The sequence below is a fragment of the Microplitis mediator genome, chromosome 5 (genome assembly GCF_029852145.1).
Source record: "Microplitis mediator isolate UGA2020A chromosome 5, iyMicMedi2.1, whole genome shotgun sequence".
NCBI classification, from domain to species: Eukaryota; Metazoa; Arthropoda; class Insecta; order Hymenoptera; family Braconidae; genus Microplitis; species Microplitis mediator.
In genome coordinates, this window is record NC_079973.1 from 19367285 (window position 1) to 19393560 (window position 26276).

The following is a 26276-nucleotide window of genomic DNA, read 5'->3' on the forward strand; positions in this document are numbered from 1 at the left end:
TAAGAGTTTTGTAGCGCGTGGGTGGGCAAAAGGGACAGTAGAGTAACCGAATATGCCTTGTGTGTATACGCGAGAGGATCCGGTTATTTAAACTGTGGCAAGCGTCTTGATCAAAAATTTCCTCGCTAATAAACCGGAGGTTACTTGTCTACTTCCTACTTAGTCGACACTGGACACCACCACACCGTTGTTTAAAGTCAAGTAATATAAAGTGTTGCTACCATAAACCCCGCAAGACACTGAACATAATCATCATGTGATGCTCATGCATTTTCTCATCTTCTTTAATAATACATAACAATCATTTTATTTTTTCATTCTATAACATTCAATAAATTTATATCATCATATATCTAGGCTAATTATTCATATTACAGTTAATTGTTTCAAATCCAATGTTCATTAAATTTTTCCACGTTGTATGTTTTTTTTTATTTTACGACTTTTTAATTGAACGAAATATCGAATACTTTTTTCGATTAAAAAAAAAAATTAACTTCAAATTTAAAATAATAATTAGGAAATCATTAGCTCAAAGACTCGTTAAAATTATTATTTTTCGCATCTACATTGATTTATACTTGTTAAAAAAAAAAAGTAATTACAAAGAATTTTTATGAAACGTGTTTGTCACAAATTGAACAAACAGACACTCAAGTATCGAATATTTTTTTTATCAATTTTTAATTTATAATCTGAGGTGTTCTTCGATTTGCAATAAAAAAAAAAAAAAAAAAAAAAAAAAAAAAAAAAAAAAATAAGATATTTTTCTCTTTTATTAAAACCTCACAGAAGTGATAAATTTCTAAACACATTAGTTTTATTGGTTTTTAAGTTTAGTTCAATATTTCTTAACGCTTTAGTAGATCAATTAATTAATTTTTTAATCGCAGTTTAATCACTTGAAAAATGTATGCTAGTAATAATACCTTGAATGGCCCCAATATCAGTTTTTATGTTACTTGTTTAAAATGAAGTATAAAAAAAATTATAAATGTGATCGTTTTTTTTTTCTTGATAATTAAAAAATTTTTTTAACATGTTGATATATTTATAAATATTTTACGCACGCGAATATAACCCACCACCCAAGTATGTATGTAAATATATAGGTATACATATAAATGACCAAGTGACACTCAGTTGACGTCCCTTCCGGTGTGTCTCGTGTTACACCCGTCACCCATTTATATTAGAGTTACGCCAGTAGGATCGGGCGCGTGCCACCCACTGGGACATCCAAACGAATTCTTTTCTATTTTTATTTCTTTATTATTATTATAACAACTATTATTTTATACCTCGTTAAACAACCACCTATTTCGCGGATCGTGGGAGCGATACCTTTTTTTTTTTTTTTTTTTCACTGACGACAGCTTGCAATACAATTTGCAATTGCCTCAATCAAGGAAATACTTGTTTCTTATATACGGCGAACTCATTGAAACAATACCCGATAAACCAAAAAAATAATAAATTTCACACCGATATTGACATTGATATTGATATTGAAAAAAATATTTAGCAATTTATTTTCGAAATTACAACAGCATCAAGAATAAAGAACGCGTTCATGAATTCGTTAACAAGTGCATGCTATTGAGACTAAAAATGGTACACCGCGATGAGAGAGATTGGGGTGTAGTGTAATAATTATTTCATTGAGTTTAGTATACAGTATGTGTATTACTTTTGTTTGATATAATCAAACAATCAAACTTTTTTTTTACGTTTCACAATATAATAGTCGTGATTGAGCAACAATGTGGGTACTTGTTGTTGAAGTGCGTGAAATAAATAAGAATGAATTTATTATGAGTATTGGGGATGATTATGATCAAGAGTACAATCATTGAAATCGATTTAAAATTGATAAAAATACATACATATAAAATAGGGGTTGGGAGGGGGGGGGTGGAAACGGGGTATCCCTAAAATTTTATAAAAGAAAAATTCCAAAATCACTTTTGTAAATATAATTGAGCATTATTTTGAATTTTTTTTTTGTTAAACTTTTTCAAAAATTGAGTGTCAATCGAAAAATATTAATGACTTTTGTTTTATGATAAACACAGTTAGAAATTTTTCTTTTTCCTTTGTATCCAATAATTATGTAAAATGTAATTTTTCTTTATATAAATTACTTATAAAAAAATTTAATCTACACAGTTGAAAAACTGTGTTAAATTTAATACAAATCACATGTCCCAAACGGTCCACTCATTTTTTTGTGATAATTCAACACATTATACTTGTGTCAAATAATAATACAAGTTTAAAACTTGTTGAGGTCAGATAACACATTCAAATTTAGTTAAAATGACACTTGATGGTGTTAAATAATTGACACAAAATATTTACCGTTGAATTTTTATACACAACACAAAATTTTCAGCTGTGTAATAAAATGTATTTAATATCCAGAAATTTTTTGATTTTTAACCTTTTTGAGGGGATATCCCATTTTGCCCGAAATAATGAAACTTTTTTTATTTTAGTGGCACACGGAAAAAAATGAACTATATAAATTGAGAATGACAAGTAATATAATGATAAAGTGATCAGTAAATACCATCATTCTAAATAGTCATTTTTTCGTTTATAATTCAAACGTGAATAATTACAGGACAATTATGAAAATTTATTGTCTATGTAAGAAAAATTACTATTTAAACTTTAAAAATCGTAACTGATACTTAGAAAATAGACGACACGTATTATAAAATTTACTATTTGAATGTTAAAATTCCCCATATTGACAACCGGGCTCCGGGTTATAATTTAAAATGGTAATTTTTAAAGGTTTTTTTTCCGTGCAATTGAAAATTTTTTCTATTTACTTCAAATATCATTGAAAAAAAAAAGATTTTGCGTATTTCAGTCCTCGAAAACTTAAAATTTCCTCAAGTACCTCGTTTCGCCCCCACCTCCGCCTTTATATATTTAACATGGTAATCCTAATATTTTTTATTAACAAGAGAAAGAGAGAGAAAGGGTAAGAGAATAAAGATCTTTGTTCATATATTATTTGTTTTAAAGGGCCACAAGGGCTGTTGAAATGGGCAACGGGTTTACATATTGAGCATACACAATTCAATAAGTGTACCAAGGGTTATATGTGTGTATATTGTATATAACACACGACTTCGCTAAATCATACGCTAATACACGCACGAGTTTCTCTAGAGCAAATTGTACTTCTGGTCACCCTTCTTCTAGGATTAGTCACGTTTTAATGATCCACTAAAAATCCTTTTGATTGCTCTCTTATTTATTTATTTTTATTTTATAATATTTTAAATTGATATTATAATAATTTCAAAATTATTCTTTATTCTCGATTAACTCAAAATGTTTAAACATAAATGACAGATTTTCAGGGTCTTTATATAAAATATACATGATTATTAAAATAAAATTATTTCCGCAAACATAAGATGACATTTATAATAATTGGTCACTTTATTTAATGAATTACTGTCATTGTTAAAAACCGTCGTAGTCACTCATTCATCCAACAAATTATATACATTCATACATGTATATATATGTGTTCATTTACGCAATAATAATACGAGACTTCATATCAGCGGCACCCGTAGTTTTATTGCAATCTCGTGAATTTATTGTAGGCACGAGCTACGATGACAAGTTTACTTAATATGAGAGAACGTAAAAATATATTAAGAGAATAATAATAATAATAATAAATATAAAGAAAAAAATTTTTATGATGCTGAAGATTGAGTGTGGCTGATGAATGAAAGTGAGCATGAATGACTGAATGCAGTGTCAATCATATGTGTATGTGTGTGTGTGTGTGTGTGTGTGTGTGTGTGTGTGTGTGTGTGTGTGTGTGTGTGTGTGTGTGTGTGTGTGTGTTTGTGTGTAAGAAGAAGAATATGTACGATGTTAGATTGGTATGATTCTGGAGTTAGCCTAGGGGGCAGATGGTCGCGGTCGCGAGGAGTTAAGGAGTTAACAGATTGACCCAAGCGTAGACTCCAATGAACGAAAGGTCCACTGGTCCAAGACCCAGGATACGAGGTCGTCTACTTGACCCAGCGGCGTGCGCCGGATGTCACCATTTTTCTACTAGAATTGACCATGAACAATTACTTAAAATTATCGATATACAAAAAAAAAATATTATTAATAAACAACATTCATTTCATCAACTCTCATGCGGTTAAGAATTTAAAAATTTATTTAGGACTATTAGAAAATTATTTCTAATTGTTCAACTTTATATTTACATATTTATTATAAATGTGAATTGTGATTAAACCATTTAAAGTCATTCAATTATGTCATAATTGTATACAACAATAAAAAAAAAAATAAGAAAAAACGTTGGCAAAATAAGCAAACGAGTCAACCAAGTGATAAATGATTGGATCAATGAATTTAAACTTGCCGTGGGAAACTCGTGGGTTTCATGCTTCAGCAAACAAATACTCAAAAAAAAATTTTTTTTTTAATATCCAAGTAAATAAAACCATCAGTGTCTAATTTTCTAATTTATTAGAAAAAAATTAATTAATTAATTTAAGCTGAAACTAAATTATTTGAAGTACAGAATAATACTCACTACAAACTGAAAAGTTTTTTATGTTTATCATTATACACATAAATTGAAATATTGAAAACATAAATAAATTTGTTTAATTTAAATAAGAGTAATAAGTATACATATCATTGAACAAATTAAGTATCTCCAATGTCCGGTGACCAGTGAACAAAATTAAAAGTCGTCATGGGAAACCCCAAGCTCTTACGGTTCACCGCTTATTCCTCCTGTCGATTTGTCCATACATACATATACATATATATATGCACCACATACTTAAACTCTTGCATTTACAGTAACTTCAAGTGGCCACCCCTGTATGTCACGTGACGTGTAAACAATTTAGTGAGGCTTTATCGTGTATGGACTACTAGCTCAAAATAATTCTCTGTATGCGATATATACATGACACGAAACCCAAGACATTTTAGTTGCGACGCGAAAAAAAATAAATTAACAATCATAACACCCTCGTCAGTGGTGCATCAGTTATAAGTTATAATACTTTTTTTTTAGCACATACATCAGTATGTTTACATGACTTAAGCGTTCATCAACGTGAGATGTAGCGTATCTAAAAGTGTACGATTGAGACAGGGAGAAAAATAAAAGGCATTATTATATGAATGCTTGTATGAGCCTTATGATAACCGTGAATTCGTTTTGATCCAACGAGACCGGCTGCGTGTTCATCGATTAGTTACGGTGCCCGCGTCACCCAAGGGTGACTTTACATTTCGTCAACACATTCATTATTACACTTTATTTATATGTATGTATGGATGTATATATATATATATATATATATATATATATATATATATATATATATTTGTTGGACGATAAATGTTTATTATTCACCCGAATGATATAAACGGTACTCGTGATTCGATTTGATTTCACGTGAATGCAGTGCGCGCTTAATGCGAACAAAAAGATACCGTACTTGATTACTATCAATATCACTTAATATATCATGAATCATTAAATAGAAAAAACTAGAATACGATAAAAAACAAATTTATTTTTTTTTCACTGCGCAGTTTTTAAAAAATTATGTACTTGAAGACCGGCACGTTTTTCGTGCAATAAAAAAAAAATTGGAAAGTAAAAAACCTAGTGGATGACTAGATTTCTGATATATTTCGCATATAGATGCTGGTATGTCAGCCGAATATCCTAGGCCACCCCCAACTTCTGAACTACCCTTCAAGCAGTCAAATTACATGATCATGTAAATTTCTTCCATTGTTGCCGCGCGAAAAACGTTTTGATCTTCAGGTACACAAAAAATTTACGATTAAAATTTCAGAACGATGTAAAATACTTGGGGCACCTTGAAAATTAAAAGAAAAAAATTATTTTCTAATAATTTTTTAAAACATTCTGTTGTGCCCCGATAGAATAAGCTACAAAAATTAAATAACTTGATTAGGTATCCAATCGTACCTCGGTATCTCATATCTATAATTAATGGTGACATTTTTTTTTTATCAACCTAATATATTATTTCTTTATCTATAAAAACTGTTTTACGATACTTATATTTAGTTTATTAAATTGCTAGTATCATTAAAATTAATTTGTTAGTAAAGTAATTAAGAAAAGATATTATTCAATAAAGATTAAAAATTTTGAATAATTCTAAATATCCAAGAAAGCTTAAAAAAGTCATAGAAGGGAAAAATTAAAATTACATAGTGTATTTGTTAAAAAAAAAAAAAAATTAAAGTAGCAGTGGTCATTGCAATAACGAGGTTTGTGTTTGCAGATGTTTAAAAAGTAAAAGAGTGGCCACTTAAACTCATAAAATGTGATAATTGTAAAACACGCTGTTTTAAAAGTAAAGAGAGATTGTAACACACGCGATATTGTCGATGACGCGACAAAACACGTTTGTGCCTTCGAAATGTGACGCGTCTTGTCGTTAACCTATCAAAGTGTTTAACAGATAAGACGACTTTGGACTCCTGCAGGATGACGTGCTGCCTACGCATTAGACAATGGATTTATATATGTATGCAGTATACACAAAGTTATCGTGTAATTATAACTGCAAGTAAAAGATATCAGCATAAGTGGCTTGCTAATGTATTAAAACATTCATTTAGACAACACTTATTATCATAAAAAAGCGCTCACGTACACACACCGGGTTACTATTTTACCATCGCTTACGTGTACAACGACCTTCAAAATCTACAGTGAGATAAAAAATAATTATTAGAAACATTTTATTTTCTTCATACAAGAAATTATACTATTAGAAATTTTCAATCTAATATATTTTTACGGCAAAAATTAGCCGGGTCAAAAAATTAGATCTGTTTTAAAATAAATTAAAAATTCAAATATTTTTTCTTTAATTCAAGTTTATAAATCGTATTTATTTTATATAAGAATTTAATCTGTTTTTGTCCGTAATAGTCGTTATCCAGGCCAATATCAGACTTATTTTCAAATCGGGTTTAGACTAAAAACAGACTTTTTTATTGTAATTATTGGTCTGTATTCAATTATTTTTAAGGACAAAAACAGATTTTATTTACTATAATTTTTAATCTGTGTCCAATTGTTTTTAAGGACAAAAACAGGACTTTTTATAATTATAAATAATAATAATAATAATTATTATCTAGATTTATAAATTTATTTTTATTTTCTTGGTATTTGAAACATGCTAATGCGCTTTTGTAATAAGATGTCACACGGAGAAAAATGTTGGCTCGAAACCTACCAATTTTTACAATGCTGTCGACCAAACTTGAAACAGGAAGTGAAGCATCCAAAAAATTATTGTGCTCTTATAAAAAATTATTATGCTGTATCACATTACTTATTACGCGCGAGAAACTTATCGATACGCTTTAATATCAATTACTCTTATACATTATAATAATTTTGATGCAGCATAATAATTTTTCACAAGAGCATAGTAATTTTATTGGATGCTGTACTTTCTGTTTCAAGTTTGGTCGACAGCATAATAAAAATTGGTAAATTTCGAGCCAACATTTTTCTCCATGGCACAAGAATGTTGATGTTTTCTAATGCCAAAATATTTTCGATTTTATCCAGTGAATAAGATAAATTTCTTGACATTTTAAGAGTTGTTTTTATCACTTTTATTCAATGCCATAAATATTCAGTCAAGACAACTAAAAATTAAGATGTCAAATTTTCATTAAATGCCGACATTTTTGAAGATACTAAATGAATAGTAAATAAAACATAATCAATTCTGTAACTTGATATTTTTTTTTAAATATTGCCCATAAATAAAAATTTTATAAGTTCAAGAATTAATCTAGTTTGGTCTGCCCGTAATGCAACAGTTTTTTTCTTGAACAGGTCGAAAACAGCTTAAAATTTTTGTAAAAAATCAAAAACAGATCAAATAGTCCAATTAGACTAAAATCAGATCAAGTTTTTCGGTCCGAGTAGATCAAAAACAGATTACAATTTTTATAGAAGTTCAATAACAGACCAAGTAGTCCAAATACAGTCCAGTTAGACTAAAATCAGATCAAATTTTTCGACCCGGGTAGAGAATTTCATTCAAAATCATTTTCTTAATCGAAGAAATACGCACGGTAAGAAAAAATTTCGCGGCGCAGAAGATTTTTACTCGCCCTAAAAAATTTTTTGCACTATGAATTAAAAACGAAAATTTTCTGAGGGCGTCATAAAATTTTTTTACGTCGAAAACTTTTTCTAATCCTAAGAAAATTTTTGTTTTCATTTCGTAATGCAAAATTTTTCTTGCGCCAAGAAAGCCTTTTTTTCAGTGTGAGTTTCTAGAGATTTGCTGATCTTTTGCTTCTGAGAGTGTGAATAAATTTCGATTTTCTTGTGTCAAAAAAATTAATTTTCAACTTAGATATATTAAATTAATAATGTAATAATTGTTATTGATTAACTACTGAAGGAAATATTGTTTTTAGATGAGTCATTTTTATTATCATTGCATCGACCACTAAATTACTCAGTTTAATTCCATTACAGTCCATTATACCAAAAAAAAATTCCATTGCAATCGTCTTGGAAATCATTTATCAAATAATATATCTAATGATATCATTACTGGTAGTACAATTATTTTTTATGAAAAAAACAAGAAGTTCATAGCGACGCAGTTATGAAGTGGAATTTTTATTAAAGAAAATTGTTTTTTACGTCTTATCTATTTAATAATTTGGTAAATAAATAAGTAGTAGCTACAAAATCACAACTCGACCAATTTTTGATACAAAATATCGACACATTGATATTTCTTTAAATTTTAATTTTTTTTCCATAAATCTCAAGAACAGAGAATATATATAATTTAAAAAAAACAGCATCCAAAATAAAATAATAGCTTATTTGAAATGAAAAAAAATTTTTTTTTTTATTATTAATCTACAATATAATTTACAATTAAACAATAAATAATAGAGTAGATAAATGTCAAATCGAATTTAAATGTATCGAATATCGTGACAGTACGGTATCGGTTCGAGTTTCGAGATAATCGAACCCTCGCGGGATGCCAGTGTCTGGACCAGACTAAAACCAAAACATATAAATGAGTAACAAAGTTAAAATGAAAAAAAAAGTATTTTCGTTGTTTTATTTTATTTTTTAGGATTTTTTTTTTTTTTAAATAATCTAAAAATCTGAATATATGATGTATAATATAAAACGATACGAATTGTGCTCAGTATTCACGGTAGGAATTAGTTAACAGCGGTTGCTTTGCACGCACGATAGACGTCCCGCAGAGTAAACGAAAGACTTACAGACCATTCGCACCTCTAGCGAGGATTACATTTGCCATTTAATAAAAATCCTTCGCGCGCGCTTATATTATTAATACATATTATTATTATTATTATGTTTAGCTTCGTGCGCTATGGTATTATTAAGAAGTAGAATATAATAATACACGAATAAAATTAAAAAAATGAAACTGTCGGATAGGAGAATGACGGATACGACGTTAACCCACACAGTGTGTCGCTTTTTATATTATGACTCTCGCCTTTCTCAAGGACTTGCACATCATTATTTACTCCGTTATTTTTTATTTATCACTTAAACTTTTTCGAAGACACTTTAAAATAATAGCAAATAATTTTTAGTATACTGTAAAAAATTGAAAGTAAATTCGGAGTGATTAGAAATTTTATTTCAATTCAAATTCACTCTGTCACTCGGATTTCCGGAGTTAAAAAAAAAACCTATCTGCATACTGAAAAAAATAATCGGTAGCAGCAACCTATTGGCAATCAGTAGCTACTACCGATTATTTGTCAGTAGCCGCTACCGATTATTTTGGTACCACTTACCTAATTTTCGGTAACATCTAGCGATTTTTTTTCGGTAGCTGGTACCGATTCCAATCAGTAACTGGTACCGAAATAATCGGTAGCGACTACCGAAAAATAATCGGTAGCTGCTGCCGATTATTTTTTTCAGTGTGTATGCGGAGTAAATAGGGACTTTTTCTCAGCGGAGTGGCCTGGATTTTATTTCACTTTGCATTCACTCTGATTCGGAGTTTTAATATTAAAATAAACTCATTTTAGGAGTGAATTTCACTTCGAACCGAATTTTCAATATTAAATTAAACCCTCCTTCGGAAGGAATTTTACTCCGCATTCACTCCAGATTCACTCTGCATTCACTCCAGATTCACTCTGCATTCACTCCAGATTCACTCTGCATTCACTCCGGATTCACCATTCGTTCACTCCGCTAATTTTTAGAGTGTACTGTAAAAAATGTAAATAAATTGTTGAGGAATTTTGAAGATTTTAAATTTAGCTGGGTTTGTTTTTAATGAATTAAGTGACCACGAGCGCTTTTAGTTTTATTACTTAATTATTGCGCCTGCTTTTGAAAGCAAAAGACAAAGGAAACAATTTATTTATTTATTTATTTTTTTTATCTTACTTACGACTTGTTACTCTGAAAAGAAACGTCTTCCTGTCGCGTGGCCCTCTAGTCTTATCTCTCGTATTCTGGTCTCCCTTGTCTGGAGTTAACCTTCTACATTGGGATTAAAAAGCGGATATATTAATTTGTCGGGCGCACGTCTTGTGTATGTACGCAAGCTGGAAGGAAACAAGGTCACTTTAAACTCTTCAGATCTTTCGGTCAATTTTACGAAACTTTTTATTTTTATTTAGATTTTTTATTCATTAATTACTAACACCCTCGCCTGCTTTGCTGGACGTAAATTAAAATTTTTGCAAAATACTTTTCTTTTGTTGTCGAGTTCCTAATTTATACTTCAGAATTCGTGGAAAATGAATCATAATAAATTTTAGATTCTTTTATAGATCTACAGTCAACTTGAATAACTTCAACTCAGCCAGGGTAATTTGGACCTCCTCCTTAAATGTTCATTCATACTTTTTTTATCATCGAATTGTTGCTGGTTACGGTTATGAAAAAAAAATGAATCAATGCCAGTTTTTTTTTCTCCCCAAGTGAATTAGTAAAACTAACTGCGAATTAGTGGATATTCATTATTTATCCAGCTATAAGTATACCACTAACTCAACCAGTAGTATACTTATAGCTGGCTTCCAGTGCATATTCACTAATTAATTTTTGGAGAGCTTGAAAAAATTTTTTACGAAACCTTAAACATCTTTAGTGTCCTTTTAATATCTTCATCAATAAATAAAATATCTACACGGAGTAAGAAAACTTTTCTCGGGTATTTTTCTATTTTCTACTAAAAGCTGAAGATTTATTCAACAATTGATTCCCGCAGATAGACAATTTACGATTTTAGTGAACAGTGTTGTTCTTTTTATCATGTCTACCCGGGTCAAAAATAAAACTTGATTTAGAGTTGGTTTAGTAAGTCAAAATTTAGAGCCGTTTTTCACAAGACAAACTCGACTTTTTTTTACGGAAATATGAAATACATTGAGTTTTCTCGTTGGTCGAGAGTTAACTGGCTCACTTAGTAATGATTTAATACGAAAAAGTTTAAGACAAGTCGAAATTGACTGGGTTTAGACTCATTCGACTTGAATAGTAAGGCGAAAAAGTCGAAACTAAGGTGAAACGCGAAAAACATATTTTATACTAAAAAGTATTGCTTGATTTTGACTTCATCGAACACGTCTAAAGTAAGACAAATAAATAACTTTTTTCGACTTGGTTCAGGAAATCAAAAGTAGACTGAATGACTGTTGTGCTCGAAGTGAAGACGACTAAGTTCAAACTAAGATGAAAAAAGTTATAAAAGTTGACAAAAATTAAATTTAAGTAGAAAAAGCCGAGATCTTACCGGAAAATTGTCGGCAAATCGACAACTTCAAAAGAAAATAAGATGAAGCGAGCCTGAATCAAGTTTTATTGTTTTTGACCCGGGTATAACAGTAATTTAAAAAACTAGCTTACATGTTTTGCGCGCAAGCTCGCGCGTGTCGTTTTTCGTATAAGGTACCAGTGGGTAACAAGGCCTAGCTAAGGGAGATTTTGAATAGAATCGAAAATATTGCATTTATTTATCGAAATGTATCATTAATCTTTATTTCAATACATAAGCCATAAAATATAATGAAGTCATGGTAATTTATACCACAAACAAACAAAAAATTTAACTTTTACAAAAACTATTCGAATAAGCCTTATTTTACTATGGTAGGGTAGTAAGGCCTTTCAGGTTAAACAAACAGGAATAGTTTAATTATACTTAATAAAATTGGTATTAGAGATGAATCACCACTTAAATTTAGCAACAATACTTTTTTATAGACAGAAGACTAGATTGCTTTGCTCAACAGCGCTTAAAACTATATATCAGCATCCTTTTTGAGTCAGAAGACCAGGTTGTTTTTTAAGATTCCTTCCGCGCTACGACATTATATGACGGATGATGAAATATAGAAGACAAGGAACGTGGTATCGGGGCTCTATAAACTTGTCGTAACATCTATATGCAAGGCTCTTCTACTAGAATAGCCTTTAGCGGAGGCGGTTATTTTAAATATCATTTCTGTCACTTAGACCTTATTACCCGACAGGCCTTATTACCCGCGGGTACCTTATTTATTTTAATGTATATTTTTGTGTCGTTTGCATATATTTTTTCGCTTTCGACCAATCACGTTACGAATAATTTGCCTTCACATATATTTCATCTAAATTTTATTATAAATTTTGCTAAGGTAAAAGAACCAGTACCCGATCACTCATGTACTTGTATGTCTAAATTTTCTAAATTTTACTAAATATAGAGATACAGATATTTGGGGTGATCGAGTACTAGTTCCCTGATCGGGTACTAGGTCTTTTACTTTACTAGTGCAAGTTATTTAAACTACAATTTTCACAGGGATAAGATAAATTATTTAAACAATGTTTTAATGAAAAATGTAGAAGTACAACGAATGAAAATAAAGCCTTAGTACTTAAAAATATTTTAGTCGAGGATATTTTTACTAAAGATGTATTGATCGGTCACCAGAAAAATAATTGTAATTAATTTTTAAAACATTATTCTTAATATAATTTCAATTTACGTATTAAATTGCAAAATTAGTTAGATTTTTGTACATAAGTGACAGCACGTTGATATTTTAATTTAAACGCTTATGTTTCATTTTAAATGTAATGTTAATGATATATTATCATCTTAAAATATTATGAAAATACGATGAATTAATTTGTGGTATTGATTTATATGCTAAAAAAAAAACACTTTAAACTCCATTTTTTACACCTGACAGAATAATGAAAATTTAATTAAACCAATAATACATCACAGGTACTAATAAATAGTAATATATTTAAAAAAGTTAAATACTTAATAATATTCTTTACAATTTTGAATATCGGCCGCATTATTTAGAAAGTTTTATGAAATGCAATTGCAAAAACTATTATGTACACAAAAATGTATAGAATATATTTAAAAAATAAATCGAGTAATGTACATCTTACATTATAGTATATTTATATTTAAATGTGTTAAATATTTAAGAAAAATAATAATTTATATTTTGAATATCTGCTTTAATAAATAATAATCCAGGTGACGTACAGACTGACAGGTGTTTTCTTGCGTCTCACTCACAAATCAAAACAGCACCCCAGGGCTTACAAAACTGGTACCAAAAAATAATTACAAGAGAAGTGTCAAGAGATAAATTGTGAAATCATATATATATATATTTAATACTTTTTTATTTTTTACCTACCGGCCAATCGCTTGGGGTTTTAGTGTCACTCACGCAGTACTCTTCAGACGTAAATTAGCATACCAATGTGTAGGAAGAATAAGAATCAAGTTGAATGTCGCGTGTAACTAATCGTTTTGCGCTCTATACTCTTGTCTTATAACACCATTGCGGCACTCTTCGGGCTTAAACAGATCCATATAAATATAAATATAAATATTCTTTATACATAATTACCTTTTTATCATTGTATTCCACAAAGAAATCTTTCTTGAAAAAGTAAATAGTTCATTCGCAAACGGAATAAATATATTTAATAATATCTTACAGAACCCATTTGAGCCGATTTAGTCGAAATTATTTTAGCTTCTTTTAAGATTTTTTTTATGTAATTTACAAAAAAATTATGAAAAGATCCCGCTTCAACAATAGAACTTGATTCAAACTCGCTTCACTTTATTATCTTTTGAAGTTATCGACTTGCCGACGATTTTTCGATAAAATCTCGACTTTTTCGACATAATTTAAATTTTTGTCAACTTTTAGAACTTTATTCATCTTAGTTTTAACTTATTCGTCTTCACTTCGAGCACGACAGTCATCCACCTTACTTTTCACTTGCTAAACTAAGTCAAAAGCAAGCAGTACTTCTTAGTGTAAATAGTATATTACATATCTAGGCCAGTAAAATAAGAAAAGTCTCAGAGCACATGCAATTGTTGGCCGAGGCGAAGCCTTAAGGTGTGTATACTATTTTTCTGCTCGACGAAGCCGGAAAGTTGCAACTTCGTTCAGGCCAGCGGCTTGAAAGTTGCCACTTTCTGGCCGGAGGGCAGAAAATGTGTTTTTTGCGTTTCACCTTAGTTTTGACTTCTTTGCCTTATAATTTAAGTCGAATAAGTCCAAACCAAGTCAATTTTGACTTTTTCGTCTTATACCGTAACTAAATAAGCCAGTTAAGTTTAAACCAAGGGGAAAACTCAATGTATTTCATTTCTCCGTGAAAAAGTCGAGTTTATTGTCTTGTGAAACACGATTCGAAATTTTGGTTTTGTAAGCCAACAAGGAAAAAACAATATAGGGGAGGGTGGGGCAGAGCGGCCCCCCTGAAATTTTGACCAAAAAAAAAATTTTTTGTTTTTCGACTAATTACTATAAATCCGATATGTTTGCGCATTTTTACCCCTGCGCATGACATTTGGGGCAAAATGGACAAGCCCAAAATTTTGAAAAAGTGATTTTTTCATATTTTTATCGTCAAATTAAAAAAAAAATTATTATAATTCCACATTTCTAGCCCTACGCATAACACCTGGGGCAAAATGGACCAGCCGAAACTTCCGAAAAAATTATTTTTTCATATTTTTCGGCCGTTTCTCTATGTAAAAGGCAAATTTGGTCACTAAAAATTTATAAAAATTAAATTTTTTTTTTACTTGATAAATTTTTGAAATGAAGTAAAATTATAGAATTGATTTTTTTTTTTATTAAATAACAATTAGTAATTAAGGTAATCGAGAGTGAACGATTTTTTACGCTTTAAAAAATTTTTTTCGAGTAATATAAAACCAAAAATAGTTGTCAAGAGAAAGAACTACATTCTTAATGATGAAAACAATTTAAAAAAAATAAAAACGAAAAAAAAAAATTTTTTTATCACTTTTTGAAGGGGGGCCGCTCTGCCCCACAAAAAAAAAAAAAATTTTTCAGAATTTTGGCAAAATGTCCATAAATTTGTTCGAAATAGGACAAAAGTAGAGTGATCTTATAGTTGAAAGCCACAAAAAATAATAATTGGCTTAGGGGGGCCGCTCTGCCCCACCCTCCCCTAATAGTCGCAATTCTCTGGGATAGTATTGAGTACTTTCTGTAAAATAAAAAATTTCCGAAAGTACTGTTTGTTATCTATAGACTGCATACACTACTAACTGGAATAGTACTCAGTAGTAAATATAGTCTAGATAGCATACAATATTTTCTGAAATTTTTTCTACAGAATGTACTTAGTACTATTCCAGAGAGTTGTCTCTACTATATTGTTTTTCCATGAAGTCTGAATTAAGTTTTATTTTTGTCCCGGGAGTCCTGTATTAAATAAAATGTACCAATGTACCAAATGTGCAAATAGTTATTACTATAATGTGATGAAACATTAAAAACTTTGTTCTTATTATCAAAATATCTAGCTGATGATAATGACAATGAATCATTTTACTATCACAAGGTACGTGATTTTTAACAATTATTTAAAATAGCTCAATATATATTTTATTATTTCAATAGTCATTGTTCATTATGTCTAATTTTTTCTCTCTCGAATAGTCATGAACACTTTACAGCCATTTATAAAAGTATCAAACTATCATACAATGTGTTCAGATTAAAATTGTGTTTCTGTATAGCATACAAGTTACTTAAATTTTTTTATAATAACAAAATATAAATATATATTTTTTTTCCAACTACCAATATGGCATTAGAGGTGTTTTTGGGCCATATGGAAAATTATTTTGAACAACTTGATGATTATAATAATGTCTCGCCTTATTTACAAGATACTAAAAATCAATGGGATGAAGTAATGAGTACAGTATTTGCTAATAATACTGATGTCAGTGCATTAACTAAGTATATAGAACCTTGGAGTCATCAAATCCTTGTGAAAATCTATCCGCTTATGAATCGAAGTCACAATATTATACAATACAGCGATGAAACAGTTAAAAAAATATTTTTTTCGTTCCTGTATTGGCAATTACTAACAAAACCTTTAGATTTATACTCAATTAAAATGGAAATTCAACAAAAATTAGTTGATCAAGGAACAATTCCTGTTGAAGTTGTTTGTACTGCTGCAATGGGTAAATAAAAAAATATATAAATTATCTTTACATTTTAATTTATTAATTAGTAATGTAATTTTTGTCTTTGATAGAAAACTATTTTGCCATTTGCACAAGTAAAATAATATATTTTTATCAAAATGATAACATTAAAAGGCCAATTTACAAAGTAAGATTGGGTTATGAAATATCAGATATTTTAACCATTCATTTTTATCAAACTGGTAAAATTTTATCTCTAATTATTTAAATTTATCAATTATTTTTAACTATAATTAAGATAATAATTTTATTTTACTTATTGTATTAAGAAATAGCTGATTTGATTGCCATTGTACGTTTGAATAATTATGATTTAAAATTTTATAACGTCAAGTATCGAAAAGAAATTTTGAATGATAATCAGCTCGTAGGCCGTAATTTATGGTAATTTATATTTCATATTTTTATTTTACTTCATAAGCTCTATAAGAAATTAATACGCACTTATTAAATATTACAGTGTCGGTACTCATCACCATTTTTTTTTGGAAAATGATTCTACTGTTACTGACTATCGAATTTTGTTACTAAACAATCAATTTGATATCTGTGAAGGTGCGAAAATTACATTATTTAGAAAAAAAAGGGATAATGAAGTTCTTTACATGTTTTCAGAATCTGATAAGGTTATTATTAAATAATACTTTTCAATTAAATTATTTAACCAAATTTGTTTTTGATAATAAAATAACTTCTTGTAGTTGCTGGTAGTTTGTCAAGAAAACGTGGCCAATTATATAGTAAGAGAATTAGAAATCCCTACTTCTCAAAACAGTGAATTTCAGTTAACGAGTACAGAAATAGATATCAGTGACTTACAAGGAGCACGGGATACAGTTTCCAAAATTTTAATACCAGTTAATCAAATTATAATGAGTACAGTTGGTAATGTAATTTAATAAATATTAAACATAATTTTTCACCATACCTGCACCAAAAGTTTAAAATCCCTGCCATGTTTAGAGGAAAGACAGTCGTTTTTTTTATGCGAAAACAAATGATAAAAATGAGCGCATGCGCCATTTTTCCCACGAATACTGGTAAAATTTTTGGATGCAGATCTGGTGAAAACTCGTGTGTACACCACAGAGAAAGGTAGGACGTCCCTATGTCGCCTTCGGCTCGGGTAGACAATTACACAGGGGGCTTGGAATGTCCTACTTTCCTCCTTTGGCGTGTAATGTACTATTTTGTCATATCAACCGCGAAAGTTGAATTTTCAAGTAACATGCAGAGGGCGCAAACTGTACGATTTCTGGCAATCTATAATTGGGTTAACTTTCCTCGAACTTTTATCGAAAAGTAACTTCTCTCTCTCTCTATCTGTCTCTACATTCCTACACGACTTGAAACATTTTTGACTGTTTCTCTCTCAAATTCAACATCCGCCGTTGATATGACAAAAAATTTTGTTCGATACTTTATGCTCAAAGGTAGGAACCCTGACAGACTTGAAGTGCAGGCACGGGTTTGAGACTATGGATACATTCTCATCAAGACCTCGTACTATATCCGGTCTTGATAAGAAAGCGCCCATAGCCTCAAACTCGTGACGTCACTTCAAGCCGTCAGAATCCCTACCGTTCCGCATATGTATCGAAAATAACTATTTTAGCGAGAACATTTAATCTGGTCAACAATATTTAATACTAAATATTTTTTTTAAATGTGTTGAATATTTTTTAGAAACTGGCTTAGCATTTGGCCGATGGGCAAAGGATAAAGACGGTCTTGAAGTACAAACAATAAGTCATGAAAGGGGTAGTATAACATCGTATGCTATGCATGCAGATATATTATTTTTAGGTTTCAGTAATGGTACAATCAATTTTATTTTTAATCATCATTTTTAATATTTTTTATATCACCTGCATTGAAACTAGAAGTTTCAATGTTTGTTTCGCCAGTTGAAACAAGCCACTGTAAAAAAAATTTAACAGAAAACCATAAATTTTTTCGTTAGAGCCGAAAAAGTTTAGTTTCTGCCTTCTAGTCTTGTTGGCTTGTTTCGATCAGCTCCAAACATTTAAACTTACTATCAATGTCGGTAATCATGAAAAATATTGTATGTAACACGGGATGAAACACGCTTTGCGATTTCGTGAGATGTCAGCCACCGACGCATTTATTTAAAATCGCCTTGCTCCAACCCTTGTTACATAATATACTATTAAATTTATAACTTAAAAAATTTATTTCCACAGGATACATACAAATATATCGTATAAATTCATCGGATAATAAGCCACCAAACCTTGTAGAAGACGAATCAAAATTAATAAGACTAAGCGCGGAATCTGAACCTATTACTAGCATCAGTTTAAATGAATTCCAAGGAAAATTATACATTATTGCATCAACGATACTGCAATTTTATGTTATCAATGTTTCTTATTGAATACTTTTAAGTTATATCTGTACTATTGGTAAAAAATGCGTTTACTACCACATTAATTTGAAAAAATATATTGAAGATTACAAAAACTAATCACTCGGCCTAATTTAATTTTTTCCTGACTTTTTTGAGGTCACTTAAAAATATATAACAAATTAAATTTATATGATAAATTATTTTTTTTACATGATATATTACGAACTCTTTGATCCACTTATATTAATTTAATGGAAACAATTATATCAATTAGTCGACACTTTGTTGAAGTTAATAGACTAAAATAGAGGTTTGAAAAAGTTTTTTTTTGAATGAAATTTCTCAGCGCAGTAATGAACATAATCTAATACCGTCATACAATAGTCATCGTCGGTTTGTCTTTTTTCATTGATATAATAAATATATATAGTATTTTAAGGTTTAGAGATCAAACTATTTATTATAATTCTCATTCTTCACGTCTATTAATCGTATTATTATTGTATTAATCTTATACTTTAATTAATGAATCACTGTCGTCAATTAATGTCGTCGATTATTATCTCTAAAATTCATTTATCATCTTATCAATTACTATCATCGCAATTTTTGTTTTCTTGTACATACATATTTTAAAATCTTAAAACATCTCATTTTACTTGTGTTTTCAAATATATCAAGATAAAAGAGAAGATATATGTATCACAAAATGATGGAAAATACATGCACACATATTGATTATCATTTATCTTAGTATTATACCATGAGTTTGCAAGTTGTCACTCGTCATTTTTTTTCCGATGCTGTCCCTCGTATTTGATCCTGTCCCTTGACTTATTCGAGTCATTTGGTGGAAGACATTCTCAAGTAAAAATAAAAAAAAAGCTAAATAAAATAATGAAAGAAAATAGGGAGAAGAAAGTGGCTTGGGAGCCACTTGTTGCGCGATCTAGAAGAGACTTCCTGCTGGTTATGCCTGGCAGGACATATCGTTGCTCCAACGACTTCGAATGCCTTGGCTAACTGACTCACTGATGATCTGAGCACATGCCTAATCGCCTTTTTATTCGTTCTTTAATCGATCCACCGAGCATTCGTCTTCGAACACTTATTTCGGATTTTTTTTTCGACATTGCGGTGGGAATTTTTATTTTTTATTCATGTCAAGTATATTTTATTCATACTTTCAGTAGCTTTACAATTAAAACCCGAAAGTAGTTATTACAAGAAAAAAAAAAAAAAAAAAGTTTAACTGAGAATAGAAAAGAATAAAATTTTACTCTACAATTGTAAGTAAGTTGGGGCCAAAATGAATAAATATTTTTCTGTTTTTAAATACTGTTCGGTCAGCGGATAAAAAATACTCAATATTTAGTCATTTTTTAACAGAAAACATTAAATATATTAGCTTTTATTCTTTTCGTATTTCAACTATTTTTCGTCTAGATTTACTTTGATTACAGAGTAAATTTTTCCAAAAAATTTCTTTCGTGTATTGACACGAGTAAAAGAATTTTCTCCTTAAAAAGTGATCAGTACAAACTTATGGGCGAGTATAGTTTAGAAAACTCGCACGTCTTACGTATCAACACCGATGGATATTAATAGAAATAATTTGTTAGCAAGAATACTTCACAACATCAAATTATTTATATAAATGCGTTTAATTGATATTAAAAATTTAAATAATCGCGTAAAAATTCAAAACTGTGAAAAATATCTCTTTTGCGTACACAGAAAAAAAAAGATTTTATGGCGCAAAAAATTTTTACTCGCGTCAAGAAAATTTTTACTTGCCCCAAGAAATTTTTTGCATTAGAAATTAAAAACCAAAATTTTTTTGGAGTAAGAAAAAATTTTACGAGGCGAGAAAAAAATTTTTTCCAGTCCTAAAGAAATTTTTGTTTTCAATTTAGAGTGAAAAAGATTTTTTACGTCAAGAAATTATTTTTTTCTGTGTAACAATGAATCAGAAATTAAACGAAAAAAAAGGTGATGAAAAAATTTTAAGTACTATCGTAAATCTTCTGAAAAGTGCGCATAGATCACACATGTGTTTTGATTTTTAAACTGTAGTTTAATTTTAATACAATTATAGTTAAACTTGCTTGACATACATACTAGTGTCTTAGAAAAATATAAGTGTGTATGTGTGTTCAAAAGAAGATATTTAGGCCCGTAGAATTAAGACGAATTTAAATTGGCGTGAGGAAAGTCGACTAGGGTCGAAGATTAATGTTTAATAGCAATCATCAGCTTGATTTAATTTAATTTGGTTGATAATAAAAAATTTAAGATTAGTGTCTTAATGAAATCGGTAAATATGTCTTACGGCGTTTGTTAAGTGAGTCAGTGGTCAGTGTATACATTTATGAAAGTTGATATCATTAAAGCAAATAAATAATAATTATTTTATTTTTACTGTTAATGACATTCCTCATACTCGTAACTGTCGTAAAGTCTGCTACGTAAAGCAATATAGGAATCGTTGATGCTAAAATTTTTATTTCACTAAAAAGCATCTCATGAAAAATGTATGAGTTATGAATATTTATCAAACTTTTTTACGCTACCGAATTTTAAAGACTGCAGTAAATAGCTGTGAGAAAATAACTATACAGCTCAACTATTACATTCTGACAATAAAGTCTCGATCGTGAACAGTTGATTGGGTATCAATGACCCCGCAGGAAGTTCAAGTGTTAGTAATATACTAATACTCTATATATATATCTAAACACATGTAGTGAATGTATCGATATCTTAACTTTCACATAAAGGTCATATGTTCTTATACATATTTCATATATACCTCTCCATAGATTTTTTTTTTCTATCAGACTCTTGAGATTCGATGTGACAAATGCAAACTTAAAATTTTATTTCACTGTTCGCAGTCATTCGATCGATATTCTTTACATTTTAAACTTTACTGTTGTGTAAATTCTGACTAACACTTGAGTTGACAATTCAATATTATTATTTTAAATAAATATAAACATTAACTTTTTTTTTCATATTTATTTTTTTCCAAAGATTTTCTGGCATAATAATTGATACAGTTGTTTGATAAAAATTTAATAATTGAATAAAAAAAACAAAAAATTGTTTCCAGTTAAATTATTTATTTGAAATTTAATTGCCTAATTGTGAAATTGAAAGTCCACAAGCTTATGAGCGAGTGATAAAAGACAAGTCTTACGAATAATTACAAACTTTATAAACTTATAGAAACTACAACAGAAGGGTTATAGACATATGTCGACGTATATATAGAATTCTGTACGTGTGCGACGTGTACAACTAGGGATATATAATAACCACTCGCAGTTACCAGAATGGTTATTATCACGCCTTTGTGTGTCGGGGCTGATTCGCCCCACAAATTCTGTTAAATGAGGGATTAATTTTGCCCATAGTTTTGATTACGCTGATTATCACTGGGTTAATCGTCATCTGTATCCTTATTCACTAATCTATCATCCTACCAATTAAATAATATCACAATATGTATCAGTAAATTCGTACATATTTTATTTTCAATTATAAAAAAATAATTTGCAGGGAATATTTTTCACACTGAAGACATAGAAATTTTTTTATTAAATAAATTTTGGTTTTGAATCATGTGCGATTTTTCTTTTGCTTTTCTGATTTTTTCGGTTCTTTCCTCTGTTTTTTTATTAAATCTTACATTTAAATATTAGTATAAAAATTATCAAATTATTCAACTAAAATGTAAATAATAATAGATGTTTTTGAGTAGCGAATAATTTTTTCCCTACAAGCACAATCATTTTTATCGTCTACAATTTATGGTTTTTCATGTCAAATTGCTGTCTATAAATAGAACAATCAGAAAAAAAATAAGAATAAAATAATAGCTAGTAATAGTTTTTCAATAATTCCCTTGTCATAATATATGCACAAAGCATTTACGTTTGGATATGTATATTGATCGCAAGTAAAATAAATTTAAGTCTATAGAGCTGATCATGTATTCATAAAGCGTTCTATGCAACAATAGAATTCAATGCAGTGATATATGTTTCTATAAGTTCTTCATAGAAGCCAAAAGTTTTATGGATATGTGTTATAATTAATAATTAATTTTTAATATTGTTAAGTACCATGTCCTACTCAATCAACTTGACTTATTCAATAATTTATTTTTCAACTCAACAAAGTCTATCTATTTAAATAACTTAACCATGATTACATTAGTACAAAATTAACTGATCTCAGATCAAAAAAATAACTTCATTTTTACGTAACTTTAAAAATTGAAATATAGCCTAGCAAGACAAAAGCAAGTCAAGTTTAAGTTCTTCTCTTAATAAATCAAAAACATATTTTAAGATATCGAAATTCATTTGGTTTTGACTTATTTTTGACTAAGTTGTCTTACTTAGTACTGATTTACGCCAACTGAGTTGAATTAAGGTAGTTCACTCGTAAAACGACTTTTTTTAGGAATGTGATGAACTTAAGACATGAGATTAACAAAAATGTCTAATATTTAATGAAAAATGAAACAAAATTTTTTCACCGATTGTAAAACGAGATATTAACAATCAAAAAGTGCATAGTTAACATGTTGGAGATCGACCAAGTATAAAAAAAATGTAAAGTCACGTTGTCTTGGATTTGATTTAGTTGACTTAAATTTAAGTCATTTCAGATAAATCCAAATCAATGTGACTTGAATTTGACTTAGTTGGCGTAAAGTTGAAAATGTCATCTAGAAGTTAAAATAAATAGAGTGCCGGGTCGAAAATAAAACGTGATTTAGACATGGTTTATCAAGTCGAAAGTTCAAGCCGTTTTTCACGGAGATATGGAATACATTGAGTTTTCCCCTTGTTTTAGACTTAACTGGCTCACTTAGTCACGATTTAAGATGAAAAAGTCTAAATCAAGAGTCAAAATTGACTTGGTTTAGACTTAGTTGGCTCAAATTATCCGGCAAAAAAGTCAAAACTAAGGTGAAACGTCAAAAACATATTTTACACTAAAAAATACTGCTTGCTTTTGACTTGGTTGATCAAGTCAACAGTAAGGCAAATAAATAACTTTTTTTCAACTTGGTTCAGCAAGTCAAAAGTAAGATGATTGACTATTATTTTCAAAGTGAAGACGAATAAGTTCAAACTAAGATGAAAAAAAGCTCTAAAAGTTGACAAAAATTTAATTGAAATCGAAAAAGTCGAGATCTTATCAACAATTCACCGGCAAACCGATAATGTCAAAAGAAAATAAGGTGAAGCGAGCCTCAATCAAATTTTATTTTTGACCCGGGTAGTCAAAATCAAGTAATTTTTTTGACCCGGGATGGTTTTTAAAAATGTCTCGGGTGTGAAACCGTTATTATATTAATTATATATATATTTATATGTATATAAGATTACTAACACCCTCTTTAACCGTTGAATGTCCTAAACAATTATTTACTCTGGCAAGTTTCAAATATTTTTACAACTCCTTATTTGCATATCAAAACCATTTAATATTTTATTTGAAGCCAATAAAAAATGAAGTATCAAAAATAAATTGTAAAAATAATAAATAACAGGTTAAATATTTCGACAGGGGTCAATTGAATCTCGAGTTAAGTTTTAGTGTCTTGATCATCCATCTTACCTGCCACCATACCGTTAATCTGTCTTTCTTCATCAACAAGTAGTCTTCGTGTTAAAAGATTGCATCTTCAATAAAAAAAAATAATAATATTTTAGTAAATAGTAATATTATTATATACATACCTCCATACACACATAAATTTATATCTCAAGATCTGTGTAATATGCAGGTATAAAGTGAATAGAACCCGTTTCGTACCATATTGCGGAATTATTATTTTTTTATGTGAAATTGATAATTAAGTCGAGTGTTATTATAGTGTACATAACATCAGTAAAAGCTCTATCTTTACCTTCATCAGCAGATGTAACTTGAATTATTTTTTATTTCGGTATTAAAATTTTTTTTCAAACAAAAAAAAAATATTTTTATAATCATAATAAAAGAAGTTTTTACACAGAATTATATCAGGCATAAACGTATTTTCGTAAGGTCGTAAAACGGTTGTAAATTGTCCGAAAAAATTAACAATGACATTTTTTTTTTATTTAATCCTTTCAACTGGGTACAGTAGTTGTGTGGTATCCCAAAAACCTCAATCGCTTTTACTCTAAATAACTAGAAAAAATCTATACAAAAAATAAAAATTGTCCTATAATATTTTTAGTTTTGAAAAGTAAACTTACGGATATAATATAACGTTATTATTCCAAATGACTGGTCGTGACAAAAGAATGTTGCTTGGACGACAGGACACACTCGAATAAGCCAGAGATCATCAGTACAAGACTTCAGTGATTTATAATAATAACAAACGATGAAAAAAAAAAAATCATTGGCGTACGCAGAAGCTTTTTGCTGATTGATAGAATTAAAAAATCCACTTCCGGTATTTAATTTTCTTTTGATCCGTATGAAATCCATCTACTTCAATAAATCCTATCCCTTTTGGTCGTGAGCTTGAACATAAAAAAAAATACTTATCATCTCTTTTTCTAAATATGTATAAAAAAATAATTTACTATTATTCAAGCGGCAAATATTTGACAATTTTGAAGTCGCGCGTATAAAAGAACGGTTGAAGATAATTACGATAAATATTTACCCAGCCGTTACAACCCTTCTTTATGACAACTTAATTCATCTCTTTTGGTCTTTATTATTTTCTTTAGATCTCTCTACTTAGTGAGTTTAGTTATTGATGGTCAGTAGCATCAGTTATACCCGCTTTAGTTGTATATTTCGGTTGACAAGCTAAATGCAGTTGCTGCTGCGTTTAAGCAGATCAGGATAAGATGAAATAAAGCATCACCCACCACGACAACTATACAACTACTGTATTTAACTATTGTACATTACTATTATTGTTATTATAAGATGAAGATGGGATTCAAAAAAGATCGGAAGCAAAAAAGTTGGTGGAAAATCCGATTCTGAATAAGTAAATAACCCGCTATAGCTAACAATATATCGGCTTCACCTACTATTCGCCTAATCTCGGGGAATAGAGAACTCTAATAGGCTCTGGTTTACCGCTCAATTCATTGTCCTCGGCCAACTAAATCCTATAAATATTTTTACTAGTATTTTTGAAAACAGTACGATATCTCGTACAGTTCAATATATAACCCGTCGAAAAAGAAAAAAGATGACCAACTGTGGCTTACATTGGTGATGATGATGAT

At 29.4% G+C, this 26276-nt stretch overlaps 1 protein-coding gene and 1 long non-coding RNA gene across 2 annotated transcripts; one reads left to right on the forward strand and one right to left on the reverse strand.

Moving 5' to 3' along the window:
* Positions 1 to 13577: 13577 nt before the first annotated feature.
* LOC130668042 (uncharacterized) lies at positions 13578 to 14583 on the reverse strand. The gene is made up of 3 exons (XR_008989946.1): positions 13993 to 14583; positions 13777 to 13940; positions 13578 to 13683 (listed from the first exon to the last, which is right to left on the reverse strand). It is a non-coding gene; the product is annotated as an uncharacterized LOC130668042 (long non-coding RNA).
* Positions 14584 to 16088: 1505 nt separating this feature from the next.
* On the forward strand, positions 16089 to 19122 carry LOC130668032 (uncharacterized). Its single transcript, XM_057470019.1, has 7 exons — positions 16089 to 16616; positions 16691 to 16822; positions 16910 to 17024; positions 17101 to 17266; positions 17342 to 17525; positions 18327 to 18458; positions 18845 to 19122. Exons 1-7 carry the CDS (start codon positions 16226 to 16228, stop codon positions 19036 to 19038), a joined length of 1314 nt encoding a protein of 437 aa, XP_057326002.1. The 5' UTR covers positions 16089 to 16225; the 3' UTR covers positions 19039 to 19122.
* Positions 19123 to 26276: the final 7154 nt, after the last annotated feature.